The 24,658-nt window shown below is 41.6% G+C and overlaps 1 protein-coding gene across 2 annotated transcripts in view; it reads left to right on the top strand.

Annotated features, from left to right (window-relative positions):
* The window catches only part of PAK5 (p21 (RAC1) activated kinase 5), a 246,834-nt gene that overhangs the window by 131,714 nt on the left and 90,462 nt on the right, over window positions 1-24,658 (top strand). For both annotated transcript variants that reach the window (XM_064475876.1, XM_031434244.2), the window contains one exon: window positions 21,082-21,296. In XM_064475876.1, coding sequence (XP_064331946.1) covers window positions 21,093-21,296 — 204 coding nt within the window. In that variant the 5' untranslated portion in view covers window positions 21,082-21,092. The remainder of the gene's footprint in view (window positions 1-21,081; window positions 21,297-24,658) is intronic.

Raw genomic sequence — 24,658 nt, 5'->3', positions numbered from 1 at the left:
TAGTTAAAATCTAGATAGCAGTCACTTCTCTAGGCAAGTTGTTTTTATATGTCAAATGTTCACATTTCACAACAAGCCTGAGTGGTTTCGTGCTGATGGGGACACTGAGGCAAGGATATTCGAGGCTGAAAATGTTTTTATGTGCCTGCCAGGCCCAATTTTATTATTTCTAAAACAACTTCATTGTGGTGTAATTTCTGTACAGTAAAACTGCACACATTTCAGATGTACAGTTTGATGGATTCTGATAGATGTGTACGCCTATGAACCACCACCACAATCAAGAGGGCTAATGGTTCCATCCCTCCCCACATGGCTTTTTTGCTTGTTTTTTTGTGTGTGTGTTTTTTTTAACATTTTTTATTGATTTATAATAATTTTACAATGTTGTGTCAAATTCCAGTGTAGAGCACAATTTTTCAGTTATACATGAACATATATATATATATTCATTGTCACATTTGTTTTTCTCTGTGAGCTACCACAAGATCTTGAATATATTTCCTTGTGCTATACAGTATAATCTTGTTTATTCTATATTTTAAAATCCCAGTCACTAGGTTTTTTTTGTGTGTGTATTTTTTATCACATATAAGTGATATTGCACAGTATTTGTCTTTCTCTGTCTGACTCATTTCACTTAGCATAATACCCTCCAAGTCCAGCCATGTTGCTGCCAATGGCAAAATTTCCTTCTTTTTTTATGGCTGAGTAGTATCCCATTGTATATATATACCACATCTTCTTTATTCATTTATCCTTGATGGACATTTAGGCTGCATCCATATCTTGGCCATTGTAGACAATGCTGCTATTAACATTAGGATGCATGTATCTTTTCAAATTAGTCTCTTTTTTTTCAGCTATGTACCCAGGAGTGGCATTGCTGGATTACGTAGTGTAGCTCTATTTTTAGTTTTTTGAGAAATCTCCATACTGTTTTCCACGGTGGCTGTAGCAATTTACAGTCCCACCAACAGTGTACAAGGGTTCCTTTTTCTTCACAACCTCACCACCGAGATTGAAATGTTGTAAGTGCCCCTGACTTGTTCTTCATTCCTATCCTGTGCTTCTGCTCGGTGAGCTGCTGTCTCCCAGTGTGCTGGGAGGGGTTACCAAGGTTCCCCGGACTCCACCTGCACCTGGCTGTACCAGGAGAATGGAGAAGGGGCCATCGCTGGGCACACGGCTGCTGTCAGCCAGGGAAGAGGCCCCAGTCGGGAGAAACCCGTGCCCTCACAGGATGGATGACAGCCAGCAGGATCAGGGATGCTCTGAGCCAGGATTCATTACCCATCATGTGAACACACAAGCATCTTCCCTCTGTTCCTAAAGACCTTGGAATAGTCTTGTCTCTCCTTTCAGGAAGATGTTCAAGGTTAAGGGAAAGGCTCTACCATCTAAATGACACAAGGTGCACATGGAAGGAAAGCAGAATTTGTGTGAAGTAACACATTTCACGGTGGCTCTTCCAAGGGCTCTCGGGGGAAGTCTTCTTTGGAAGAAGGAAGGCAGCGAAGTCTTCCCTCTGTGCTCTGCGTCTCAACCCATCCATTGCCCTCAGTGTCTGCTAAGGCTGTGCTCCAGCCAGTTATAGACTCTTCCCGCCTCCCCAGGAGGCACCCGCTTCTCTCTACCTTGGTGTCTGTTTAAATATTTGGAAGGGCTTTATCGCAGCCCTTGCCCCCCACCATCTCAGAGACATCATTGATCCTGCCCTCATCCTGGAGTGGATAATCTCACATGCACACACACACACACACCCCTCCACAGGCTTCCCTTCATGCAGCCACTTGTCACAATCTGTTTCAATTACCTATTTATTTGTCTGACTGCTCATGAGGACAAAGACCCTATTACATGCACCAGTGTATTCTCAGTGCCCCGTTCATGGTAGACACAGCATAAATGTTAATTGAATGGAAAAGCGACCTACCTTAGTGACTCCAGAAATGTGTTTGGCCATATTTGGAGCCACCGTTTGCTGCATTTGAAATTAATCACGATGTATTTACATGTCTAGCCCCGTGTCTTTGAAAAACATGAAACCTGGGGAAGCCCTGTCCTGATTGAGATCCAGAGTAGCGCCTGGACGATGAGAAGGGTGTAAAGTGATCTTTCCCGTGTGCCCTGGAGGAAATCAGGATTCAGAATAGCGCAGTAAAATTGGAAGTGTCAGGATAGAATCCAGGGAAGGAAAGCACAAGGAACCCTGATTAGGGAGGAGAAACAGTTTACAAGTGAGATGGAAAATGATACACCGCAGGCGGAAGTGTCACTGGATAATATCCAGGAGGGCTGATGTGACTGAAGGTTCCCTGAAAGGCAAGTCTTGGCAGCAGGCCTAAAAGGAGAGATGTGTAGGCGTGATGTGTGTGGTAGGGGGTCTCTCAGCACCACCCACATACACTGAGCTTTTCCCTTTTCTCCCAGCTGCCAATTTGTGCAGCTCTGGAGCCAAGGTCCCTTTTTTCCTGAGCAAAGCTATACAGCCTGGAGACAAGATGGGCCGGCAGTTCTGGTATAGAACACCCAGGAGTAGCTCTCCACCCACTGAGCTGGCAGGAGGGGACAGCTCCGTCATCCCGTGGGTGAGATGATTCCAAGGCACATGTTTTACACCTCAGCGGTCCCAGCAGGACTGAGCCTCCACCACGGGCTGCTGTAGCTAGAGAAGTAGCTTGTCCTTAATTAGCCATCTTCCCCTCCCATATCCCTTCCTACTTCCTAACAGGGCACTTCCCAGATAAACTTGCACTCAATCCTGGCCTCAGGGTCTGCTGTACGGGCCACCTCTAACTTCAAGAATGCATCAGTCAGGGTGCAGGTAAGAAAGAGAACCCACCCCGGGTGGTTCAGATGAACAGAGTCAATGGAAGGGATACCCAAGGAGGTGTGGACAGGGTTAAGGAAGCAAACAAAAGGCCCGGACAAGGGAACAAGGGGTGTAGTATTTTCCGGGCACTGTGGTCATGGGGGGATGCAGCTACCCCCAAAGACAAAGTGTCAGCGCAGGAAGGGAGGGAGTAGGAAAGAAATACCCCGACCTACGTCTCCTCCTGCCCAGAAGGCACCTTCCCGTACCTCCCCCAGTGGCCGAACCCATCCTGACACCAGTCATCAAGGAAATCTGGGCCAGATGGCTTACATGGGTCGCCTCCAAGGACACAGCGAAGGATGGAGATTGGACTTGGCAGAGCACAGAGAATAAGTAGCCCGCATGGTGCTCCTACTTATCATAGTGGAGTCTTGGCTCCTGCTGGTGCCATGTCAGATTCGAGATTCTGTTACTGAAGAGCTCAGAGCCTTTCTTGTCCACTCTAGAGAGGATTAAAAACATTAAGCCATTAAGAAAAAAAAGAAATCAAGACTCCTTGAGCTCCAAGAAAGGATCAACTAAAATTGTTCATTCCATGTAGCAGTACTTTGCTAATCAAGAAAATGGGTTCAAATGTAATATACTTTTTCATTGGAAACTTCAAGGGCAGAGATGGAAATAATGCAGGCAGAATGGGGCTGCCCTTCAGAATGTAGATGATGCAATTGACAGGTGAAATGTTCAGTAAACAAGCAGAAGCAGAGGTAGCATGAACAGCTGGCATTTATCAAATAAAATAATGCCGTTTGCAGCAGCATGCATGGACCTGGAGATCATCATACTACGTGAAGTAAGGCAGAAAGAGAAAGACAAATACCATTTGATATCACTTATACATGGAATCTAAAAAAAAAAAAAGACACAAATAACTTATTTACAAAACATAAACAGCCTTACAGACATAGAAAACAAACATATAGTTAGCAGGGGGAAAGGGGGTGGGAGGGATAAATTAGGAGTTTGGGATTAGCAAATACTAGCTACTATATACAAAATAGATAAATAACAAGGTCCTACTGTATAGCAGTAGTGTATAGTACAGTGTATAGTGTATAGTAGTGTACTGTATAGCACAGGGAACTATATTCAGTATATTCAATTCAATATGGCCTATCATGAAAAAATATGAAAAGGAATATATATATATGTACACACACATACACACACACACACAACTGAATGACTATGCTGTACACTGGAAATTAACATAACATTGTAAATTGACTATACTTTTATTAAAAAAAGCTGGCACGTATCAAGTACTCGCCATGTGCCCGACTATGCTATGAGCACTGTAAGTATTACATACCTCTTGAAATCCTCAAAACAGCCCAGGTGCATATATATCACTGTCCACCTTTGAATTCGTCTGCTCGGGCTGCTGTAACAAAGTACCGCAAGTTGGCTGGCTTAAACAACAAAAATTCATTGACTCACAGTTCTGGAGGCTGGAAGTGTCCAAGATCAAGGTGTCAGCAGGGTGGGTTTCTCCTGAGAGCTCTGAGGAAAAAAGGCTGATCTCTCCTAGCTTCTGGTGGTTTGCTGGCAATCTTTGGCATTCCTCAGCTTCTTAGATCTCTGTCTTCATTTTCACGTGATGAGTGTGTGTGTGTGTCCAAACTTCCCCTTTTCTAGAAGGGTAGCATTCTTACTGGATTCAGGCCCACCTCAATGACCCCATTATAAGTAATTACATCTGCAGTGACCTTATTTCCAAATATTTGGAAATTCTTTGGCATTGAGAGTTAAGACTTCAACATATGAATTTGGTTGGTGGGGAAGGAGACCCACAATTCAACCCATAGCACCATTGTTAGGCAAGAAAACTGAGTCAGCAAGAATTTAAGCAACAAAAAGTTTACCCAACTAGAAAATGCTTTAAAAGGTATCCAGGGTGCTCCAAAACATCATTTGTTGGAAGCATGGGGTTCATGCTGTGGGAAGGGCCAGGACAAAGTTGGATGAAGATTAGAGATATCAGGACCAAGCTGTCCCCAAGAAGGAAAGAGATTAACTGCAGGCTGGAAGGAGAGTGTGTGTCCGTAGACCCTGAGAGGTTGGGGCTGGCAGAGGTCTTAGGAGAAGGAAGGGAGAAAGTCAGGTTAGACCTCCCTGGACAGCAGATCCTCTGGTTGTAGGGGGCATCTGTTTGGGGAATATGGCAGGCACGTTCCCCAAATTGCCATCAAGTCAGTTAGGTATAGCTCAGTGGTAGAGTGCGTGCTTAGAATGCACAAGGTCCTGGGTTCAATCCCCTGTCCCTCCATTCAAAAATAGTAAATAAATACATAAATAAATAAACCTAATTACCTCCTCCATTAAAGAAAAAAACCACAACATTTAGGCAAAAAAAGAACATCTGCCACCTATTTACTGGAAAAGGTGGAGCTGGAGCTGGTGGGAAACTCCGTACCTTAAGCCAAAGGGCTTACAAATACTAATGCCTGAATGAAGAAACATCTGCATGAATGAGTTTAATCAGTTTGGTCATTAATTTTTATTTGGGGATGGAGAACAGGCTTATTCTTTAAAAAGCAACAGAGGCCATTCCAGATGCAGTGTGAACATCCCTGGGAGCAAGGGAAGGGCAGGGAGAAGAGGGTCAGCATGCTGCCTTAGCAAACCAAGGTGCTCAAATTATTCGCGACAAAGGAAACTGGCAAATTATCAGTAGCTTCCTCTCTGCACATGTCCAAGCCTTGAACGCTGCCTTTTCTCAAAGCCTTCCATGCCTTAATGACTTTCCCATCTTCAGTGCCTTCTGATTTAGCCAGAGTAAGCAAACAGCTTCAAAACTCTTAGTGGCTTAACACAGTAGGTGTTTATTTCTTCTTCATTTCCCGGTCCAGCACAGAAGTTCTGGTCCAGCTGCCTCCCAATCCCCTTTGGGAACCGGAGCTCTTGGGGAGTTTCCCAGAGTCACATAACTAGGACAAATGGCAGAACCATGATCTGAACCCAGGCAGTCCATTTCCAAGGAGTTAAAGATGCTTTTACAATTCCAGTTACAATCTCTCTGATAGCTGGCTTATTTCTGTAATAAAAAAAAAAAAATCCAGGTTCCTAATGGCCTGGCGAAATAAAGGTGTATTCCTTCACAGTCCAAGGTGAGTGGTCCTCAAGGTGTTGGCTGCCCACCACATGGTCCTTCAGGGACCCAAGCTGCTTCTGCCTTAAGCTTTCACTCTCTGCTTTCTATTAACTGGAATATGGAGAAAAAGAGCTGGGGATCACTTGTGAATTTGAGGCCAGGCCTGGAAGTGGGATAAACCAACTATCATCTGTATTTCATGGGGCTGAACTTAACCACATGACCATACCTAACTGCAAAGGTGCCTGGGAAGTGGAGTCTAATGGAGAAAAAGGGAAAAGGTTTCTGTTACAACTTCATACCTCAGTCCCATCCATGTGGGGAAAAAGGAAGAAGATAGGTTCTCTGAGATTTCATAATGTCATAGGGAATTTTATTTCCCTTCAGTCTGTCCTGTATTAATAAAAATTACACTGCAGCTGCAAACATTGCTTCACTTTCTGAAATTTCTGAGAAATCCAAACTATCTTCAACATGAGTGAGTTCATTTATAGGAACTTCATTCCCAAGAGAATGGCTAATTGAGGTCTCACTCTATATAAAAATATAATTATTCACAGAGTGTGGGACGTGTTTTTCCATTCCTTCTGACAACAGAACCAGAGACAGGAGTCTTAAATTGCAGCATGAGATATTTCTGGTTAAACAGAAGTTTGAGAGAGAGTATGTGAATATTTGAACAGAATTCCTCAGTAGGTTTGCAAAACCTCCCATGAGGTTTCTAATGAACAACAGAGTGTTACTGAACCCAACTTGCCCCCCTCACCCAAGCGCAGTAAAGCCAATCTACTGACACCAGGTTGTGGTGAAGGAAAGTGTAGTGTTTATTGCGGGGCTCCAAGCAAGGGGTCCAGGACAGCTAGTGCTGAAAACAGCCGAACTCCCCGATGGGTTTCAGGAAAGCATTATTTAGAGGCAGTGGGGCGGAAGGTGGGGGGTGTCCCAGAGCATGTGATCAGCTCGTGCACAATTCTCTGATCAGCTGATGGAGAGGTAGCAGGGTGGTATCACAGGGGTTAACATTATCAGTCCTTAGGTGCCAGGAGGTCTGGGAGTTAAGTGCTCTTAGTTATCAAGTGGTTAATTTCTTCCACTTGGTGGGGGTTTTATCATCTGTAAAACTCAGGCAATGTGTATCAGATACTACTATCCAGCTACTTCAGAGAGGAGCTAAAAGTAGAGGACATGGGGGAGGGGTCTGTCCCCAGAAGGCCCCCTGGGGTCCCGCTCAGTTATAATAGGATTGCATCAGCCCCATAAGGGGGGACTGTCAGCCCACCTCATAGGACCCAAGTACTGTGAGGCTGCAGTTTACTTAGGTATGAAGTTTTAAACCCTAGCACTCAAATTTCAGGAGTGGAGTTGGAGTAAATGCCAACCTTACAGCTGGTCTCACAGAATCTGTAAAGCTACCTCCTAGAGCTTGAACACATTTCGGATTTTTACTTGACCCATGGATCCTTCTGCACATAGCATGTTATCATTCCAGTGGGGGAGGAGTGCAAGGTGGCAACCACCTCTGGCTTCCTTTGACCCACAAGGGGCATACGTAGGGATGGCCCTCCCTCCTTAGATTTGTGTAGCAGCATTGTTGGGCTCACCTCAGTGTGTTTCCCATTTCTCCAGGACCTTGGGTACTCAGCTTATTTTTGTTGCCCTACTATTCACATTTTAATTCCCCAGACTAATTAGACAACTGAAATCTCACCCTTTGGGCCACCGCTTTGTACATGGCTTTTGAGTTTTCAGATCCGTAGCTCTTCTGAGTCAGTAAATGCCTTGAAAGTAAGTGAATCTCAGACTCTCACCTCATGTGCCTCCCTTCTCCCCAACATCCGGCTGCCTTAGTAGCTCTCCAGTGCCTGTGAGCATAATTTCAAAATAAACTGTCAACTTTGCTAACTGTTTTAGGTGGTAGAGTTTGTACTCTGCCCTTTTCAGAAATGAAAAAAAAGATTTTTAAAGGTATATTTGAATAGTGGAATTCTAGCCACAGGAAAAAGTCAGTGGTAAAAGTATTTATGATAAGGGCAACTTACTTGAATTTTTCAAATCACACTCTGTGAATAAGCAGCAGTTTTATTTATCTGCCCAGCCATCCTGACTCCAGCTTGCTTGTGTACCATTAAAAGAAATGCACAGAATAGAACTCTATAAACCAGAAAAAGAAAAAAAATGCCATGGGATAGTCAGATCATGGCACCTGGCACGTAGGAAGTGCTCAGTGAGTGCCCAACAGCAGTTGTCAAACTGATGAGCAGAGTTGATTGGAAACCCATCATCAGTCCTCTCAGGACAGCACTGTCTAAACAGATCCCACAGGCAAGGTTTTAAAATGAAAGAGTGGAGACAAGTCTGAACTTCTGGAAGGACATGCGTAGATGACACGCTGCAGGAAGTATCCCTGGACATACTACGGTATCAGAAGAGCCCTAAGGACCTGCCTGGGAGATGCACTTGGAGCTTTCGTGGAAGAAGGACAAGGCTGATGAGAAGGAATGGCAGGGTTCCTGAGACAGGTATTGCCTCTCATATTTTCCCTGGAGCCAGCCTTGCTTATAACACAAAGAGACGCTATGGTGATTTGGGATTTTACTTGCAATCAATCAGTAATTTGATTTGAAGGGAAACTCTGTTTAGAAATGAGAGTGCCATGCTATGCTCAGAAATCGTCATTGAAAGCAAGTGGGTTCTGCCACATTGCTGTGTCCCTCTGCTGTTGTTCCCTGACTATCAAGAATGCTTTTATTAGTTTATTACTCCCAGGAAAACAGCCTTTCCTTTATCCCTTAAGCAGTTTTTGAGTGTCTGCGATGTGATAGTTACTAGGCCAGGAATAGGGAGATGGAAAAAAAATGGTGTTTATCATCTAGAGAGACAGGTGCAATGGTACAGACAGACACACAGACTCAGAATAGAATCTGCTAAAGACCAAAGACAGGCAGTGTCCCAACAGTTTTAAAAGCACGAGGGAGATACAGTCAGACTCTGCCCAGTAATGTCAGGAGAAAAACCTCATCAAGCTTGTTCTTCCCAAAACCTTCTTCAAGGGCACATTTTCCAGCAGGGATGAACATCCCCAGAAAAGAACTGTGAGATCAAGACATGAGGTCATGAAAGGCCAAGGAAGCTTTGGGGCAGAACATCACCTGGTTATAGCAGAATCATGGAGTAGGTAGAGAGAATCAGTAGAAACTGAGGCTGGAACAAGGTTTGTTTACCTTTGTTTGTGCCACGGGGTGGCGATCTGGTGAGTTCTCTAGGCCCGTCTCAGAAAAACTTCAATTATATTTAACTGCAATTACCAAAACATTGAAAAAACTTGTGATATGAAAATATCTGTGATTCCCATGAGAGAAGGAGTCAGTCATATACTTTGTTAATTTTTATGGTCTGTTGCTGTCTGCATAATTTAAAGAAATAATCATTTTCTATTAATGGCTAATAAAGATAAATTTTTTAATTTTGCCCATCCTAGCTCCAGCCCCTCAGGATTAGGTAGAGAACCCAGGGGTGAGAAATTGGCTAGTGTTCAAAAGAGTTTAGACATTTTATCTACAAGCAGATGGGAGCCAGTGAATGTTGTCAAGGGAGGGACTGCAGCGATCAACATCATTTTAGAAGCATAAGCGTGGCCTGATATACTCATGTCTAAGGCTGCCCGCCGCAGCCTGGGTGCAGACACAACCCTCCCAAACATTCAGACTGGAACTAGGGGGAGGAGGTGAATACACCTGGGCTCTCCCAGCCTGAGCCTCTCAGCCCTGGCATTCTTCTACCCCATCCAGCAAGTACGGAGCACTGGGCTGGGGCTGGAGTGCAGAAACCAGGGTGTGAATGAGATGTATTTTTTTAGAATGCCAAAGAACGTTAGATTTGTCAAAAGAATTCAAGTCCAGAGCAAAGCCTGAGCTTCATATCAATGCAGAATATATTACAAAGTGAAAGGCAGTATTCTTCCCTTGAGATAAAAGAGGAAGTTCCCTTCCTCCCCCAACAAACGTACACAAAATACCATTTTGATGTGCCCCCTCACAACATGGCTCTCAGTTCCTGTAGGAAGATGTGTCTGCTTTCCTCGTTCTTGAGATATTCTTTGGTGGTAAAGTGGCAGAGTCCCTGAAACACTAGCCAACTATTTGGACCCACTATTTTATTGTAAATAAATAAAAATAGTCTATTTTATACAGTTATAATAAAATCACTATTTTATTGTTAGAATATCAGATATACACTTAATACACAAAATTCAATACCTAAAATAAATAAATATGCAGCCCATAAATTATAAAAATTATATATGGACTACCTGTAGTTGGCCCTCAGTTTCCATGGGTTCTGCGTCTGTGGATTCAACCAACCACAGATCAAAAATAGGTGAAAAAAATTCCAGAAAGTTCCAGAAAGCAACACTTGAATTCCTTGTGCACCGGCAACTATTAACACAGCATTTACATGGGTATTAGTATTGTAAGTAATCTAAAGATGATATAAAGTATACGGGAGGATGTGTGTAGGCTATATGCAAATCCTGTGTCATAAGGGACTTGAATAGCCATGGATTTTGGTATTTGCAGGGGGTCCTGGAACCAATCCCCTGCAGACACTGAGGGATGATTGTAAACATTTTGAGTATCATCAAATATACAAAACTGTGAGCCAAATTTTGAGGGTTGATTGGCATAGTTTCTTTTGCCCTCTGGGAAATGAATCATCACAGTCAGAATGATTTTGTATCAAAGCTAAGATTGTGTTTCTTACATACGTACGTATTTATATGTCTCTGGGTGTACTGATCTACCCTTTCTCCTAAAGTTTCTTTTATTTGTTGCCTTAGAAAGAATTTTCATATTGAAACCAAAGGTAAGATTTCAGAAGAAGTCCGTTTCTCCCTCTGCCTCCTCTTCTCCACCATGTTTTCCAGCAAAGCTGAAATGGAAACCACCCTCTCTTCTTTCTTGTTTGTTAAAAAAGGACATCAGTAATGTTCATTGATTACTCTCCTATTTTCCTTTCTGGGAAGACAGTACTCATAGTTTATTAGGTCCTTCAAAAAAAAAACCACATTATGAAATTTTAAAATTATCATGTGTGATATTTTATATATTCACATAAAAGATTTGGATTGATCCAATTGCAATAATTCATATATTGCTTAAAGTAGTTACTTGCTTCATTGTCTTGCTTTACTAGCTTACAGTTATGTTGCAAGGAAGTATTACAGTGTTGGAAATTAAACATTGCTCATAACAAGTTGTCACCAAATCGCCTTGTGACTAACAAAATAAGCCATAAGACTCATGGTCCCAGTTGACTAATTTGGGTTTTTTTCCCATAAATATTTTGGATGGCTATCTAGTTTGCTTTTCTTCTTTAAAAACATTCCTTCCTCTGGTAAATTTTAATTTAAAAAATGTGAACTGAATCAATGTAAACAGAGTGGGGAAGAAGTGTATGTGGGGAATGATTAACTATTGACCTGTTTAGGGTTTTAGCCATTCATTTATTGTTATATTCAGAGGTTGAACAAATTTTTAAAGCATCTACTATGTGCCGTGCCTTGTGCTAGGCATTGTTGGTCCTATTTGCTCTCTCAATCCAAGTTGAATCTTTTCCCATTGCCAAGTGTTATAACCCCTCATCTTGTCGTCCTTGCATTGGAGAAAGGTGTCCCCTGTGCTTCCGTGGGTGTTCTGCTGGACTGTTTTGACTCTTGCTCTCTCTGTATTTCATTGTTTGTCACTGGTATTTAGTTCTATCTCCTTAAAAAGTTCCCAGAATCTCCGCATTGTTGACCATGCTCAATCTGAGGAATCCCCTTCACTCCATTCAGTACTTAGAGTTTTCAGAAGTACCATTTTCTCCTGGGAACTGGAGTTCCTGTTTAGGAAGAGGTGTGTGGTAGATGACATAAATGCCCCACTCACCACCCCACCCCAGATCCCCTTACTGGGCCTGTGTGCCATCTCTGAGCTGCAGTGAGTGCTGGCTGCCAGGAGCTCGCAGCAGGCCCCTTCTCTGGAAGAGCTGTCCTCAGCCAGTGGAAGAATCTCCAACCAGAATGCTACGCTCGCAGGCAGTGACTGACCCCAGGGGACAGAAGGTGATCCCTGTGCCTGTGAGGCAGCTAACACTCCTGAGCTCCCTCTGAGGTCAGGCTGCAACCAGACTCCAGCTGAGACCGCATCTTTGCTCAGCATCTAGCCTACCCTGCCACCCTCAGAGCACTCCCTCGGTAAATCACATGCGTCGAAATCCCTGCTACAGGCTCTGCTGGAAGTTAACGTACGGCAGCAAGAATCATGCATGCCAGGTTTTGCCAGCCTCTGTCTGCCAGTCTAGGAAGCCCTAGCTTTTTCCACGTGACCCGTATTCAAATCACAGAGTCAAGTAAGATGTCAATGGCCAATGGGTTTTAAAGAATATTGTAGATCCTCTATGATTGTCTCAGACCATGTATTTTGCATTGTTTCTAATCACTTAGCAGCTACCCTGGCTCCAGTGGTTTTTACGTCTCTTGAAGGAAATGGAGCATCTGCCTGCAGACAGTATAGTCTAAGACCTACTTGATAAGAATTCATTCCTATGGAAACCAAAAAAAAAAAAATTAAAGTACAAACAAAAACTATGAAGATTCTTTCCAACATTAAAAAAAAAAACTCCAGAAGATGAGAAATAGCTCAGTGGTAGAGTGCATGCTTAGCATGCTTGAGGTCCTGGGCCCAGTACCCAGTACCTCCATTAAAAAAAAAAAAAGAATTTAAAACAATAATTTTTTTTTAAAAAGATTCCAATGGCAGTGATTACTCAGCAGCAATATGCAAGAGAAGACCTCCAAGACACACAAGTAAAAGCAACCCACCCTGTGAAACACTGTCTTCTTCCTCTAGATTGAACCCCAGGTTCATCAACTTTAGGTCCCACGGGGTCTCAAGCCTGTTTTTTTCCTTCGGTGGTGAGGGAGGGTTTAGTTCCACATATGGGTGTTAAATCTGTGTATCTTGGTGGACAGAAACTTTCTTAGGTTCGGGTTAGCTCAGAAAGAAAGGGTGAGCAGTCACTGTTAGAACCGTGGGTCGGAGAAGTCACTAAAACTTAGTCACCATAGTGAAAGCAGGTGAAGATCGGAACTAGTCCTGCTTGTAGGAGCTGAGGCAATTGTGCACTTCCTTCAGGAAGGCTGTGCCATTCTCCTGTGTCTGCTGCTGGACTTCCTGACTTCCTTGGAGCTTTTCTCCTCTCCTCCAGTTTACACGGGGCCATGATGTGCAATCCTTCTACAGCACGACAAAGCCGTGCTGTTTACTTTGGTCCCACCTGCGTGCTAGTTCACAGAATCTCCCAGACTTCTGATTCCAAGTCCACGTCTCTTACTATTAGCCCAGTTTAACTTTACTCACCGTGTTTTCAGATACTAATTAGTCTAAGTTTAATGTCAGGAGCCCTCCCAGGAGTGCTACGGGTTGGTGGTAGGGGGTGGAGGTGGTCATGCAGTTTACAACAGTTAGGTTCAGAGGGGGTTTAAGGGCAGAAATGTCTCATAAAATCTGTAACACAGTATCCCAATGGACAAGTAGGAGCTAGAAAGGAATCTGTAACTTGATTATTGTAATAACAGATATTTGGAAATTTGGGAGGCAGATAAAGTGTCATTAACTCAATCAGACATATTACAGGGGAGTCATTTTGTACTATTGATGTCTCCTGAGAGAACCTCTGAAGTCCCAGCCTTTAGAGATGTGCTGTCCAGTGTGGTAGCCACGAGCCTCATGTAGCTACTGAAATTTAATAAAATTAATTACAATTAAATACAATGAAAAATTCAGTTCCTCACATGCACAGACGTGTCTCAGGTGCTCAAAAGCCACGTGGCTACTTCACTGACAGCTCACATGTCCGACATACGAATTGTAGAAGGTCCTCCTGAACAGCCTTTTTAAAAGGTTATTGTTTTTATTTGAGAGGTGCATTTCTTCTGAGTTCTTTTTCTCTTTTCCAATAAGTATAATAATAAACACATTTGGAGTCCCTTTCCTGGAAATACATTAAGGACAAGGTGCCAGATTCCTTCCATCTGTTGTAACAGGAAGGACAACTGGTATTTTGTAGTTATTTTCAACGCAGTAAGATGTCAAACACACTAAAAACATTCTGTGCCTGTCCCTTCATGTTAAGATTTCTGTCTTGCCCATGTAATGCTTTCTTTGGAATGGGAAACGGTTTTGCACAGAGATGACCAGGTAGAGAGAAGAGGAGATGGACATTATTCTTTGAGTCTCTACACCTTAGAGTCAGAAGGGACCTCAGGGGTCTTCTGTATACCATCCCCATCCAATGCAGTGACTGTGTTTGCCACATACTTTATAGGGTGAAGTTATATCTGCTCAAGAGTTACCAAATGCAGACTATGGTTTAAGAGCCATCTGTTTGTATTGATACCTCCTACATTTATACGTGGACAGAACTTTTTAAAAGGAAAGAAAACTCTCTATTATAATTTGGGGATTGAGAAGAGACTTATTTCTAACTTTTACTTTTTAGAATTGACTGTCTATTATGTGCCAGGATTTCACATATATTAAATTCAGTAACCACAAGCACTGACATCTATCAGACATTTGATAGATGTAATGCGTATAAATGAGTTGCATTTCCAAGGACATTGGATAAGTATGATTTGGGGTGAAAAATGTCTGTGGAAACCATTTTTAAATTGATGCATTAGTTCTTAGGCTCCTTCACAAGCTGAATTAACCCATAATGTATGTGTACTTCTAACACTCCTTCCGTAAGAAAATCCAGTTTTTTCTTCCTCCCTCTCTGAGTCTCTCCTTTTCATCTTTCCTTTGTTCTTTCCATCAACAAATTCAACATTCAAGGACTAAGAACAAACCTCTCTGTAGTCTAGCTTTCTGCAGGATGTGGCTGACTTTTGTGGAAGGGTCAGAAGTTGGGTCCATTTTAAATTCAAGGCTACCTTTATAAGAACTTTTGCTCACCTGGGCTTCTGCTCATGGGGTAAAGCAAAAAGTCAAATTGGGAACAGCTGTGTGGCCAATTCTCTGCTCCAAAACAAAGTGGCCCACTCTTGCCCCGAACCATGGCAGAGATGCCCCAACTTGGACGTTTTTTGGTTGATGATACATAAAGTCCTTCCTTTCTTTGTGAAAAACAGAATCCTCTTCTGATGTACCTTCTTAGAAAGCCTATTAAGAATTTTAGTCTCAAGAAGAACAAAGGAAGACATTTACATGATTGCACCTAAATGTAGAAGAAAAGGCATATGTGAACCACTTAAAAATAAGATAACCACTTAAAAATGGAAATAAACAAAAAAACTTTTCTGAGATATTTCTGGAAGGACACTAGTTAAATATTTAACAGTACCATGTGTATAGACAAATACATAAGAAATTTAAAACAGCATGTAAATATAATAATAATCCACGTTCAGGGGAAGCCATCCTAAATACACTTCAAGAAATGTAAAATAATAACCAAATCACTTTTTACCTCCAAAAAATGAATCTTGCCTGCCGTTTGAATTTTGCTACGTATGTCTTAAAAGGCATGTTACAACATGTGTAATTACAATTACAACCAGATTTATGTCAAATGCCTTTTGTTATAGAAATTTTCGCTGACTTCTGTTCTTAGCACAAGGTTGGATTTTGTGTTCCGTGATGCATTAAAGAACGTCTCTTATGATGCTGTGGGTTCAAGGAAAGGAAGTCTCTTGAATATGCTGTGGCCAGTGTGCACTGACGGGCCACTGGAGGAGCCTGGGATGGCCTGCAGGAGGGCTCTGTCACGCTGTCTCCAGTAGAGTGTCCAGCATGTACATGCACCCTCCCTTTCATTTCCACATTTAGGTGACAGTGTCTTAGATGCAGCATTCCCCAGTCACGTTAGCAAAACTGAAAGTGTTTCAATAAATGTCCCCAGTAGGACAAAGGGTATTACAGGTTATCAAGTCTATGGTGCTCTGGTGCCCAGGAACAGGCGATGCAGCCACTAAAAGACGCTTTTGTTTCCTGGTTGGACCACGATACTAATGATAGTGTTGCAAAAATGTGGTTCTCGTGCTCAGAGTTATGCTCTGATAAAGTCCATGTGCCCTTTCCAAGCGGCCAATTACCTTTTTTTGCTGATCTATCCATCCAAGAACAGCAGAAGTTGTAAAAGAAAAATATAAAACTACCAGGCATATTTATAAAACAAATTATACTTTGAGCACAAAAGTTGAAAATGGAATTCATGTTCCTGAAATGGACTTTTTGAGCCAAAGATAATCAGGAGAGTAAATAGTGGCCAGCTGGCAGGCTTGCTGTCAGGTGGTTTTAAAATCTACCTACAAGGTTGCTTTTCTACATAAACAGGAATGTCCTTGTAAACTCTCCCCTACATGCTTGTGATGGTTAATATTATGTGTCAGCTTGACTGGGCCAAGGGACGTCCAGATAGCTGGTAAAGATTATTTCTGGGTATGTCTTTGAGGCTGTTTCTGGAAGAGATTAGCATTCGGATTGGTGAATTGAATACAGCCCTCCCCAACATGGGTGGTTGGATGGCCCAAGTAGAACAAAAAGACAAAAGAGGGGTGAATTCACTCTCTCCCTTGCCCTAGGCGAGACTTCCGTCTTCTCCTGCCCTTGGACGTTTGTTCTTCCCTTTTCAAACTCAGACCCGGACTTAATACCATCAGCCCCTGATTCTCAGGACTGACAGAACTGGACTGAATTACATCACTCGCTTTCCTGGTTCTCCAGCTTGAGAACTCTAATACAGCGCTTATCTCTTAAGCTGAGCACGTGTGAGCTGAAAGACATTTTAGAGAGGCTAGAAACAGGCAGCGTTAGTTTATGTCCATCTCTCATATGTGGCTTCCTGAAATGTCTCCACTGCTCATTCAACTGTAAATGTGAAATTCACCAATCAAAGAGCGATTTCTTTCCCAAGCTCCATGCCACTCTCAGTGGATATGGCTACCACAGAATTAGGTAGGTTTTGCCAATATTCAAAAACTTTAGCAAGTAATGTGGAACAGCAGAAACAGGGGTCAAAGGGCCCAAGATTAGAAATCTACTCATGATTCGAACACCTTGCTGAACACTCATTCTGTATGAACTGCTGTTTCTCAGGCAGATGAGATTCTAAACAGGCTGTCTCCATTTGGAAGACCAAGTTGTCACCTGGTCTGTTTCCCAAAAGATAGCTGCTTCTTCAGTCATTTGTGAACGTCTACTCTAGATAATTTAAAAATGATGGGTGGTAGCCCTCTTCTTTTCTCTGCCACTCATATAAATCTTTTTTGAAGGACGATTTTTTGAAGTCTTATTTGAATATATTCTAATACACATTAATTTTAGCAAGGGTTTGTTTTCAGTTGGTTTAAAAATATCTTAGGAAAGAAATATACCACACATGGTTTACTAAAAAGGTTTAAAAATCCAGTGGTTCCCTGATTTACCGTGTGGTAACTCCAAGTATGTGCTTTGAGGTTCTGAGTCTCCAGCTTTGCCAGTTTCTTACCTCTGAGCTACTGTTTTCTCTTCTGTAAAATGGGGGTATGATAATAACACCTCTTGTGCAGAAGCAGTAACATAGCAGGACTGAGACTGCATGTCTTAGAGAAGCCAATTTGCAAAGTTGGCCCTTGCTGGCATCTGAGAACTTGGATTTGGAGAGGGTTTCCAATGGCTTACTGCAACCAAACTGTTCATGCAAACAAGATGGTTTATACTGAACCCCTGCTTTCCTTCTGAAGTTGGAAATTTTGGCATGGGCCAGGCAGAGGTGCCTATGTGATGGGTATCAAATAAAATCCTCAGGTACTGAGTCTTTAACAAGCTTCTCTGGGAAACAACACTTCCAACACATTGTCACAATTTAGAGCTAGAGGAATTAATCACATCCTTTTTGAGTCCATTGGAAGAGGATCCCTGGGAACTTGCTCCTGGTTCCCTCCAGATTTTGTCCATGTGCCTTTTCCCTTGGCTGCTTTTGCTTTGTATCCTTTCACTGTAATAAATCACAGCCGAGTCTTATGACACTATGCTGAGTCCTGTGAGTTCTAGCAAATCAAACCTAGGGGTGGTCTTGGGGACCCCAGCATGGGGTTACTGTGAGTTTTAAGTGAGATCAGTCACATTCAACATTTAGCACTTTGCCAGGCACAGACCAAGCATGGACTCATCGGAGAAAAGAAACCACTTCCCAAGCAGACCTGGATGTAAGGAGGGTCCCCTACCATGTGTCCCTCACCTGAGCTTGGCATTCCTCATTGCTGTCAGAGGAATGGCCACCACTCCTGGGACGTCACCGTACATCATGGGGGTTATCTCTCTGCCTTCAGTTAAGTGTGAGCTTCACAGGAACACTGCTTTAGGATTTAGAACGTCTTAATTTTCCTTTTAAGTTGTTTCCTCTTTACCTCAAACTTACTAGACATGCAGAACTGCCTTGATTACCATTTAAATTACAGTTGCGTAGTATCACAGGATGCAGTGTAGGCAAATTAATTCAGCTGCGGGTTTCCTCTCCACAACTGTCTTATTTTAAAACAAGATTAGTATAGTTCATTGATATTTTCCTTTTTTATATCCTCACTTGAATGGCATAGCAACCACCGAGAAATTCACAAGCAGGAAGGGAATCGTAGGACATGTCTATTCTGGTTCTAAAAATATTTGATCTAATATTCTCAGTGCTTATTCAGGAGTGTATACATGGAAAAAGAACTCTTCTCAAATGATTTGTTTTCCTAAAACAATTGCCACCTTGTTTTATTTTTTGATGACCATAAAGTTTATTAAAATGTTAAGTGGACTCAGCCAACACATGACCAAATATTTTCAAATGTATTTTTATTTTTATAGGATAACAGAGAGATGGTATGTAGAGTCACTTACTTCTTTGGAATAATTTCCTGGCCACTGAACATGTTCTAGGCCCTTGACCAGCCAGACAGTAGCATCACAATCAAGACTCCTCTGAGTCATGGCCATCGTTAAAAAAAGTCCATGAATCATAAATGCTGGAGAGACAGTATGGAGAACAGGGAACCCTCTCCTATAATGCTTGTGAGAATGTACTTTGGTGCAGCCATTATAACAGTATGGAGATTCCTTTAAAAACTAAACATAGACCTACCATATGATCCAGCAATCCCACACCTGGGCATACATCCAGAGGGAACTCTAATTTGAAAGGATACATGCACCCTGGTGTTCATATTAGGACTATTTACAGGGCTATTTCCAAGACATGGAAGCACCTAAATGTCCATTGACAGATGACTGGATAAAGAAGATGTGGTGTGTATGTGTGTGTGCATATATATATACACATACACACATACACAATGGAACACTACTCAGCCATAAAAAAGAATGAAATAATGCCATTTGCAGCAACATGGATGGACATAGAGAATATCATACTAAATAAAGTAAATCAGGAAGAGAAAGGCAAATACCATATGACATCATTTATATGTGGAATCTAAAAAAATGACACAAATGAGCTTATTTACAAAACAGAATCAGACTCACAGACATGGAAAACAAACTCATGGTAACCAGGGGTGAAGGAGAGGATGAAGGGATAAATTGGGAGTTCAGGATTTGCAGATACACACTACTATATATAAAATAGATCAAAAATCAGTTTATACTATATAGCACAGGAAGCTATATTCAATATCTTATAATAGCCTATAATGAAAAAGAATATGAAAAGGAATATATATATATATATGTATAACTGAATCACTTTGCTGTACACCAGAAATTAACACAACATTGTAAATTGACTATACTGCAATAAAAACAGACTTTGAAAAAAGACTCCTCTGAGTATACACAATTATATAACAGCTAATATAGTTATTCAGATTGGACATTGTTACTTGAGACTTTGAAGCAGCTAAAATAGAGGAAAATGAAGATGCAAGTTATGAGATAATAATCAGCTTTTCTGTGCAACAATCTACTCCAGAATGTAATGGCTTAACACAACAGCCATGTATTTGTGGTTGGCACTTTGGGTCCAGCTCAGCTGGGGGTTCTTCTGCTGGTTCTGAGTGGGCTTGCTTAGTGGGCAACTGCTGGTCAGCCCGGCAGCTCTGCTTCCAGGGCTAGTTGTTGACTGGGCTGATGGGCTGATGGGCTGGTGGGTGACAGGGTACGCTGTCTGTCATTCCCCAGCCTTATTCTCATGCTGGCTGCTGGTTCCAAGAGCAGCAATAGGGCAAGCCCCAAAGGGCAAGCACGTTTCATGCTTGTGTTATGGTTTCTATTGTCCCACTGGCCACAGTAGGTTATATATCCAGGTCCAGAGTGAGTGGTAGGGACTCACCCAAGGGCATGGACACTGGGAGACCTGAAACACTGGGGACTGTTTCTGTGACAGTCTACTACAGCTGGGTTCCTTTAATTCTTTATACTTTGGCTTAGATGCTCTGAAATGTTTGAAATCAATTGATCTATATTTATTAACCTAATTATAGTAAGGTGCTTAAAGAATAAAAAAATGTAATTATGCTTTTTATGAGAGATAGCATATCAAGGTCTTTTTGAGCCTTTATCATCTTTCTTTAGCTTTTCATTATTACCTTACTGAGTTTCCTAAATTAGTCTGAAGTAACCACCCGGATGGATGAGGAAATGGGTTCTGATAAAGGCTGGGGAGTTAGTGCTGGGAAAAGTCTGAGCCCTGTCGAGAGAATACGTAGGCAGTGCTGCGGTCTGACTGTGTCTGTCCAAAATTCGTATGTTGAAATCCCAACCCCCAAGGCGATGGCATTAGGAAGAGGGGCCTTGAAATGAAACACTTTCTTCCATCCACAGGCCCTTAGTCAAAGCAGGTCACATGGTCAAATCCAAGCTCAGTGGGTCAGGAAACTATACTCCATATGGCAAGTGCAAGGAGAGAATGAAAAGTTTGGAATGACGTTATCTAATCTGCAGACCCTGAAAATACAAATTCCATCTTTCCCAGCTGATAGGTAGAGGAATAATGGAAAAGATATAACTATAAATGAACTGCTCATTTTCCTATGTCTTCTGCTGGCGAGATCTAACAACTCCTCTTTTCTTTTTGCGTGTCTCAGGTTTTTGCATCATGTTTGGGAAGAAAAAGAAAAAGATTGAAATATCCGGCCCGTCCAACTTTGAACACAGGGTTCACACGGGGTTTGATCCACAAGAGCAGAAATTTACTGGCCTCCCCCAGCAGTGGCACAGCCTGTTAGCAGACACGGCCAACAGGCCGAAGCCCATGGTGGACCCTTCATGCATCACTCCCATCCAGCTGGCTCCCATGAAGGTACGGTGAGGATGCTCTTTTGAGTTGGCTGAGGGAGTGTGCTTTCTTTTGATGAGGTGCACCATCTTTACGGGCGAGCTACAAAATGCCTAAATCATGTACTGGTTTTTAAATACCTACAGATTATCCAAAATTATTCTTCAACCATTGTCATGTTCACCCCTTATTGTAAATGGCAACCCATGAAAAATAACCTCAGCTTTCAGATGTGAGTGTTTTCTAAATCAGACACATACAATGCAATCACAAAATAGGACATTTTAATTTCTGTTTTAAATTGTGTTTGCTAGTCTTTACACTAAAGAATATCTTCCCCACCCCTCTGATAAATATTGACAATAACCTCTGAAGAGACTTTTTTTTCTTTTTTTCTTTTTTTTTTTGGCAGGGAGGTAATTAGGTTCATTTATTTATTTATTTTTAGAGGAGGTGCTAGGAACTGAACCCAGGACCCTGTGCATTCTAGGCATGTGCTCTACAACTTGAGTTATATCCTCCCCCGCCAAGGAGATGTTATATTAAACATCCTTGTGTTTTTGCATTTGCCCTCAGAATCTTTAAACTTGTGTCGAATTAGTAATAACATATTTTTAGCAATAACAAGTGATTCATGTATGGTTACACGCATACATGCATATATATGATCAAATATATATTTATATTTATAAGTACATACTTATATATATATAAAATTTTACATATGTGTGTGTGTATATATATAGAGAACTATATACACACATATATATAGAACTATATATATAGTACTCATAGTCTAAAAGAGAGCTATTGCAAATAAAATGAATCATTTGAGTCCTAGAATAGGATATAATTTACCTTAAATGGCTAGAAGATTTTTGGCGTGGGATTTTTTTTTAAATGCTTCAATAAAAATTTTTTAGAATAATCATCTGACATACTTTAAGGTGTTATACAAATAGCAAATAACAATAACTTTAACAAAACAAAATTAATTTTATTCAACTAAGAAAAAGTATAAAATTCTTGTCTGTCGAATATTTTTTTTAGTGACACGGTAAACACTATAAATTATTGGGTTCCCTGCTTCCTGAGCATCTGGAGTATCCCTGAATACAATCAAATAATGTAACTATAAAATGTTATTATTAAACTGTTAATTGTATGAGGAAAAAATGTAGACTTCATCATAGCAAAGATGACTGCTAGCTTTGGTTTGGCAAGGAATGTTCATCAAAATAATTGCATTAAAAAGGAAATCAGATCCAGTAAATTTCAGGGATGTCAAGAGACTACAAGGAAAATCCAGCCATTGCAGTTTCCTTCTGCACCTCAGAATGATAAGAATTCCCTGGACCACCAAGTGATGTCCCAAAAGCTCCCTATGGCAGTTGAGCATCATTGAAGCTTATCACCATGTATCCAGTAGGTCAGGGTCTATCCTTGCTCCTTATATTAGTAGGCATCTGAGCTATGTAACTACCTTATTTTGTATTAACGTGCATACTGAGTACACTGGGTTTAAATGAAAGGTCAAACAATAGTGGATACATTTTTGAAGGGTGTAAAGAGAAGGAACCTAGTTGATAAATTACAAGAAATGCTTATAATAGGTCACCTGAGCTGAGTAGGCTAGAATTCTGATCCCCTCATTTACACATGGTCTTGGTCATTCTATTCTAGTATTGAACGTGTGGGTCTGTTCTGCCCAGAGATCAATACAGAGTGTTCTAATCCTGCATCTTGTGAATTTGATGTTCTGATAAGATTTTGAAACTTTTCAGGCCAATTAAATTGTAAAATACTCAGAAGGTGGATATTTGAGAAGATAAATCCTTAGGGATAAAAAGGAACGTCTCGTTTTAAACAGGTATTGATTGATACTTAATAGAAACTGACCAATTAACCAACTCTACTGGCTAATATTAGGCAATATTCTACTATTGAACACGATTTTCTCCCCCCCAAAAAAAAGACTAATGCCTTACTAATGACCAAATAATAGGATGGACCTTATCTAAAATGAACATGGGATTGGAAAGAATTTGCTTTTTAGTTGTATTTTTTTTTCTCATATTCCAAGTTTTTATAAAACCCAGAAAATGGAATGTACAGTGTGCCCAGAAGAGTTATCTGCTATTGACCATCATGGCAAAGGAAACATGCCCACATGAAATGAGGGCTATTTTCTTGTTCTTGAGTACAGTTATCATTGGATGTGGAACATTCTGGAAGGAAGCAGACTGAGTGTAACATCCTAGCTAAAGGCTCAGAATGTGCTGTCTTATTAGGGAGTGCATTTATCATTGGGTGAGGACAGAGTAACATTTATTTCACCATGGTTTTCACTTGTCCAGGTCCTAGCAGGTCTTGGTTGGCAGTGAGAGAGGACTCTCGTCTTAGTGATAATCCACTAGGCGTAGTGGATGCAGGACTTTACAGGACCTTCCAGCTCTTTTCTTCCATCTCCTGGATGGGCCAGCTCATCATCCCTCCCAGACAGAACTTACCAGCCCTCCTGAGAGATGGAGCAGGGATTCCTAACTGCTGAGCTCCTGAGCCCCGTGATTCTCTGACTCACATCATGGGCTTCCTAGTCCTGATGCCAAGGGTGTGCGTATCCAGTCTGGATGAAATGGGATTGTTTGTTAGAGGCACGTGAATGCTAAAGGTGAGACAACTGGAAAATACATCTCAAGTATGAATCCAGTCCTGGATTTCTGCAGATGGGACCTCAGGCACAGCTTTGCCTGTGAGAAAAAAAAATTAAAAAAAAAAAAATAAAAACAGACAAGGAGTGACAAAACAAGGGTCAGCTAGGTTGGATTTTCCCCAGAAAGAGTGGAGTTATTTAAATGCTTTTAATTGAAGGACACCCAAGAAATCCAGACTTTAGACTCTTACCAGAGTCCTATCGATGGAACCTCTCTTTCTCCAGATCCTGCATGTGCAGTTGGTGCTGTAGGCACATGTTGGACAATATCAGTGGTCCGAGAGAAACCTGCTGGCCCTACCAGCCTCTTGGAATAAGGAAAATAAAAGGTGCAAGGGGCCAAAGTGTGCCATGAGGTTCAGATGATCTCACTTTGTGGGAAGTTTGGATTTCTCACTTCTCTGGAGAAATCTTCCAAGTCACTTGAGAAGGACAGACTATAAACCATTCAGAATATGTTGCAGAAGTCAGAACAATCTTTGGAATAAGAAGCTATGAATGAATTTTTAGAAAGGGGTGCATAGGCAGAGTTGTGGAGATTTGAAGCTATCTCGGCAAAGTTTTTTTTTTTTTTTATGTTAACTAGAACTGACAGTTCTAATTTGGTCCAGTTGTCCTTTAAAGTAGACAAAGGAAAGTGAGAGAGACGGCGACATAAAAGCAGTGCTGGAAG

This window comes from Camelus dromedarius, chromosome 18 (assembly GCF_036321535.1).
Source record: "Camelus dromedarius isolate mCamDro1 chromosome 18, mCamDro1.pat, whole genome shotgun sequence".
NCBI classification, from domain to species: domain Eukaryota; kingdom Metazoa; phylum Chordata; class Mammalia; order Artiodactyla; family Camelidae; genus Camelus; species Camelus dromedarius.
This window is presented reverse-complemented; position numbering and strand designations above follow the sequence as displayed.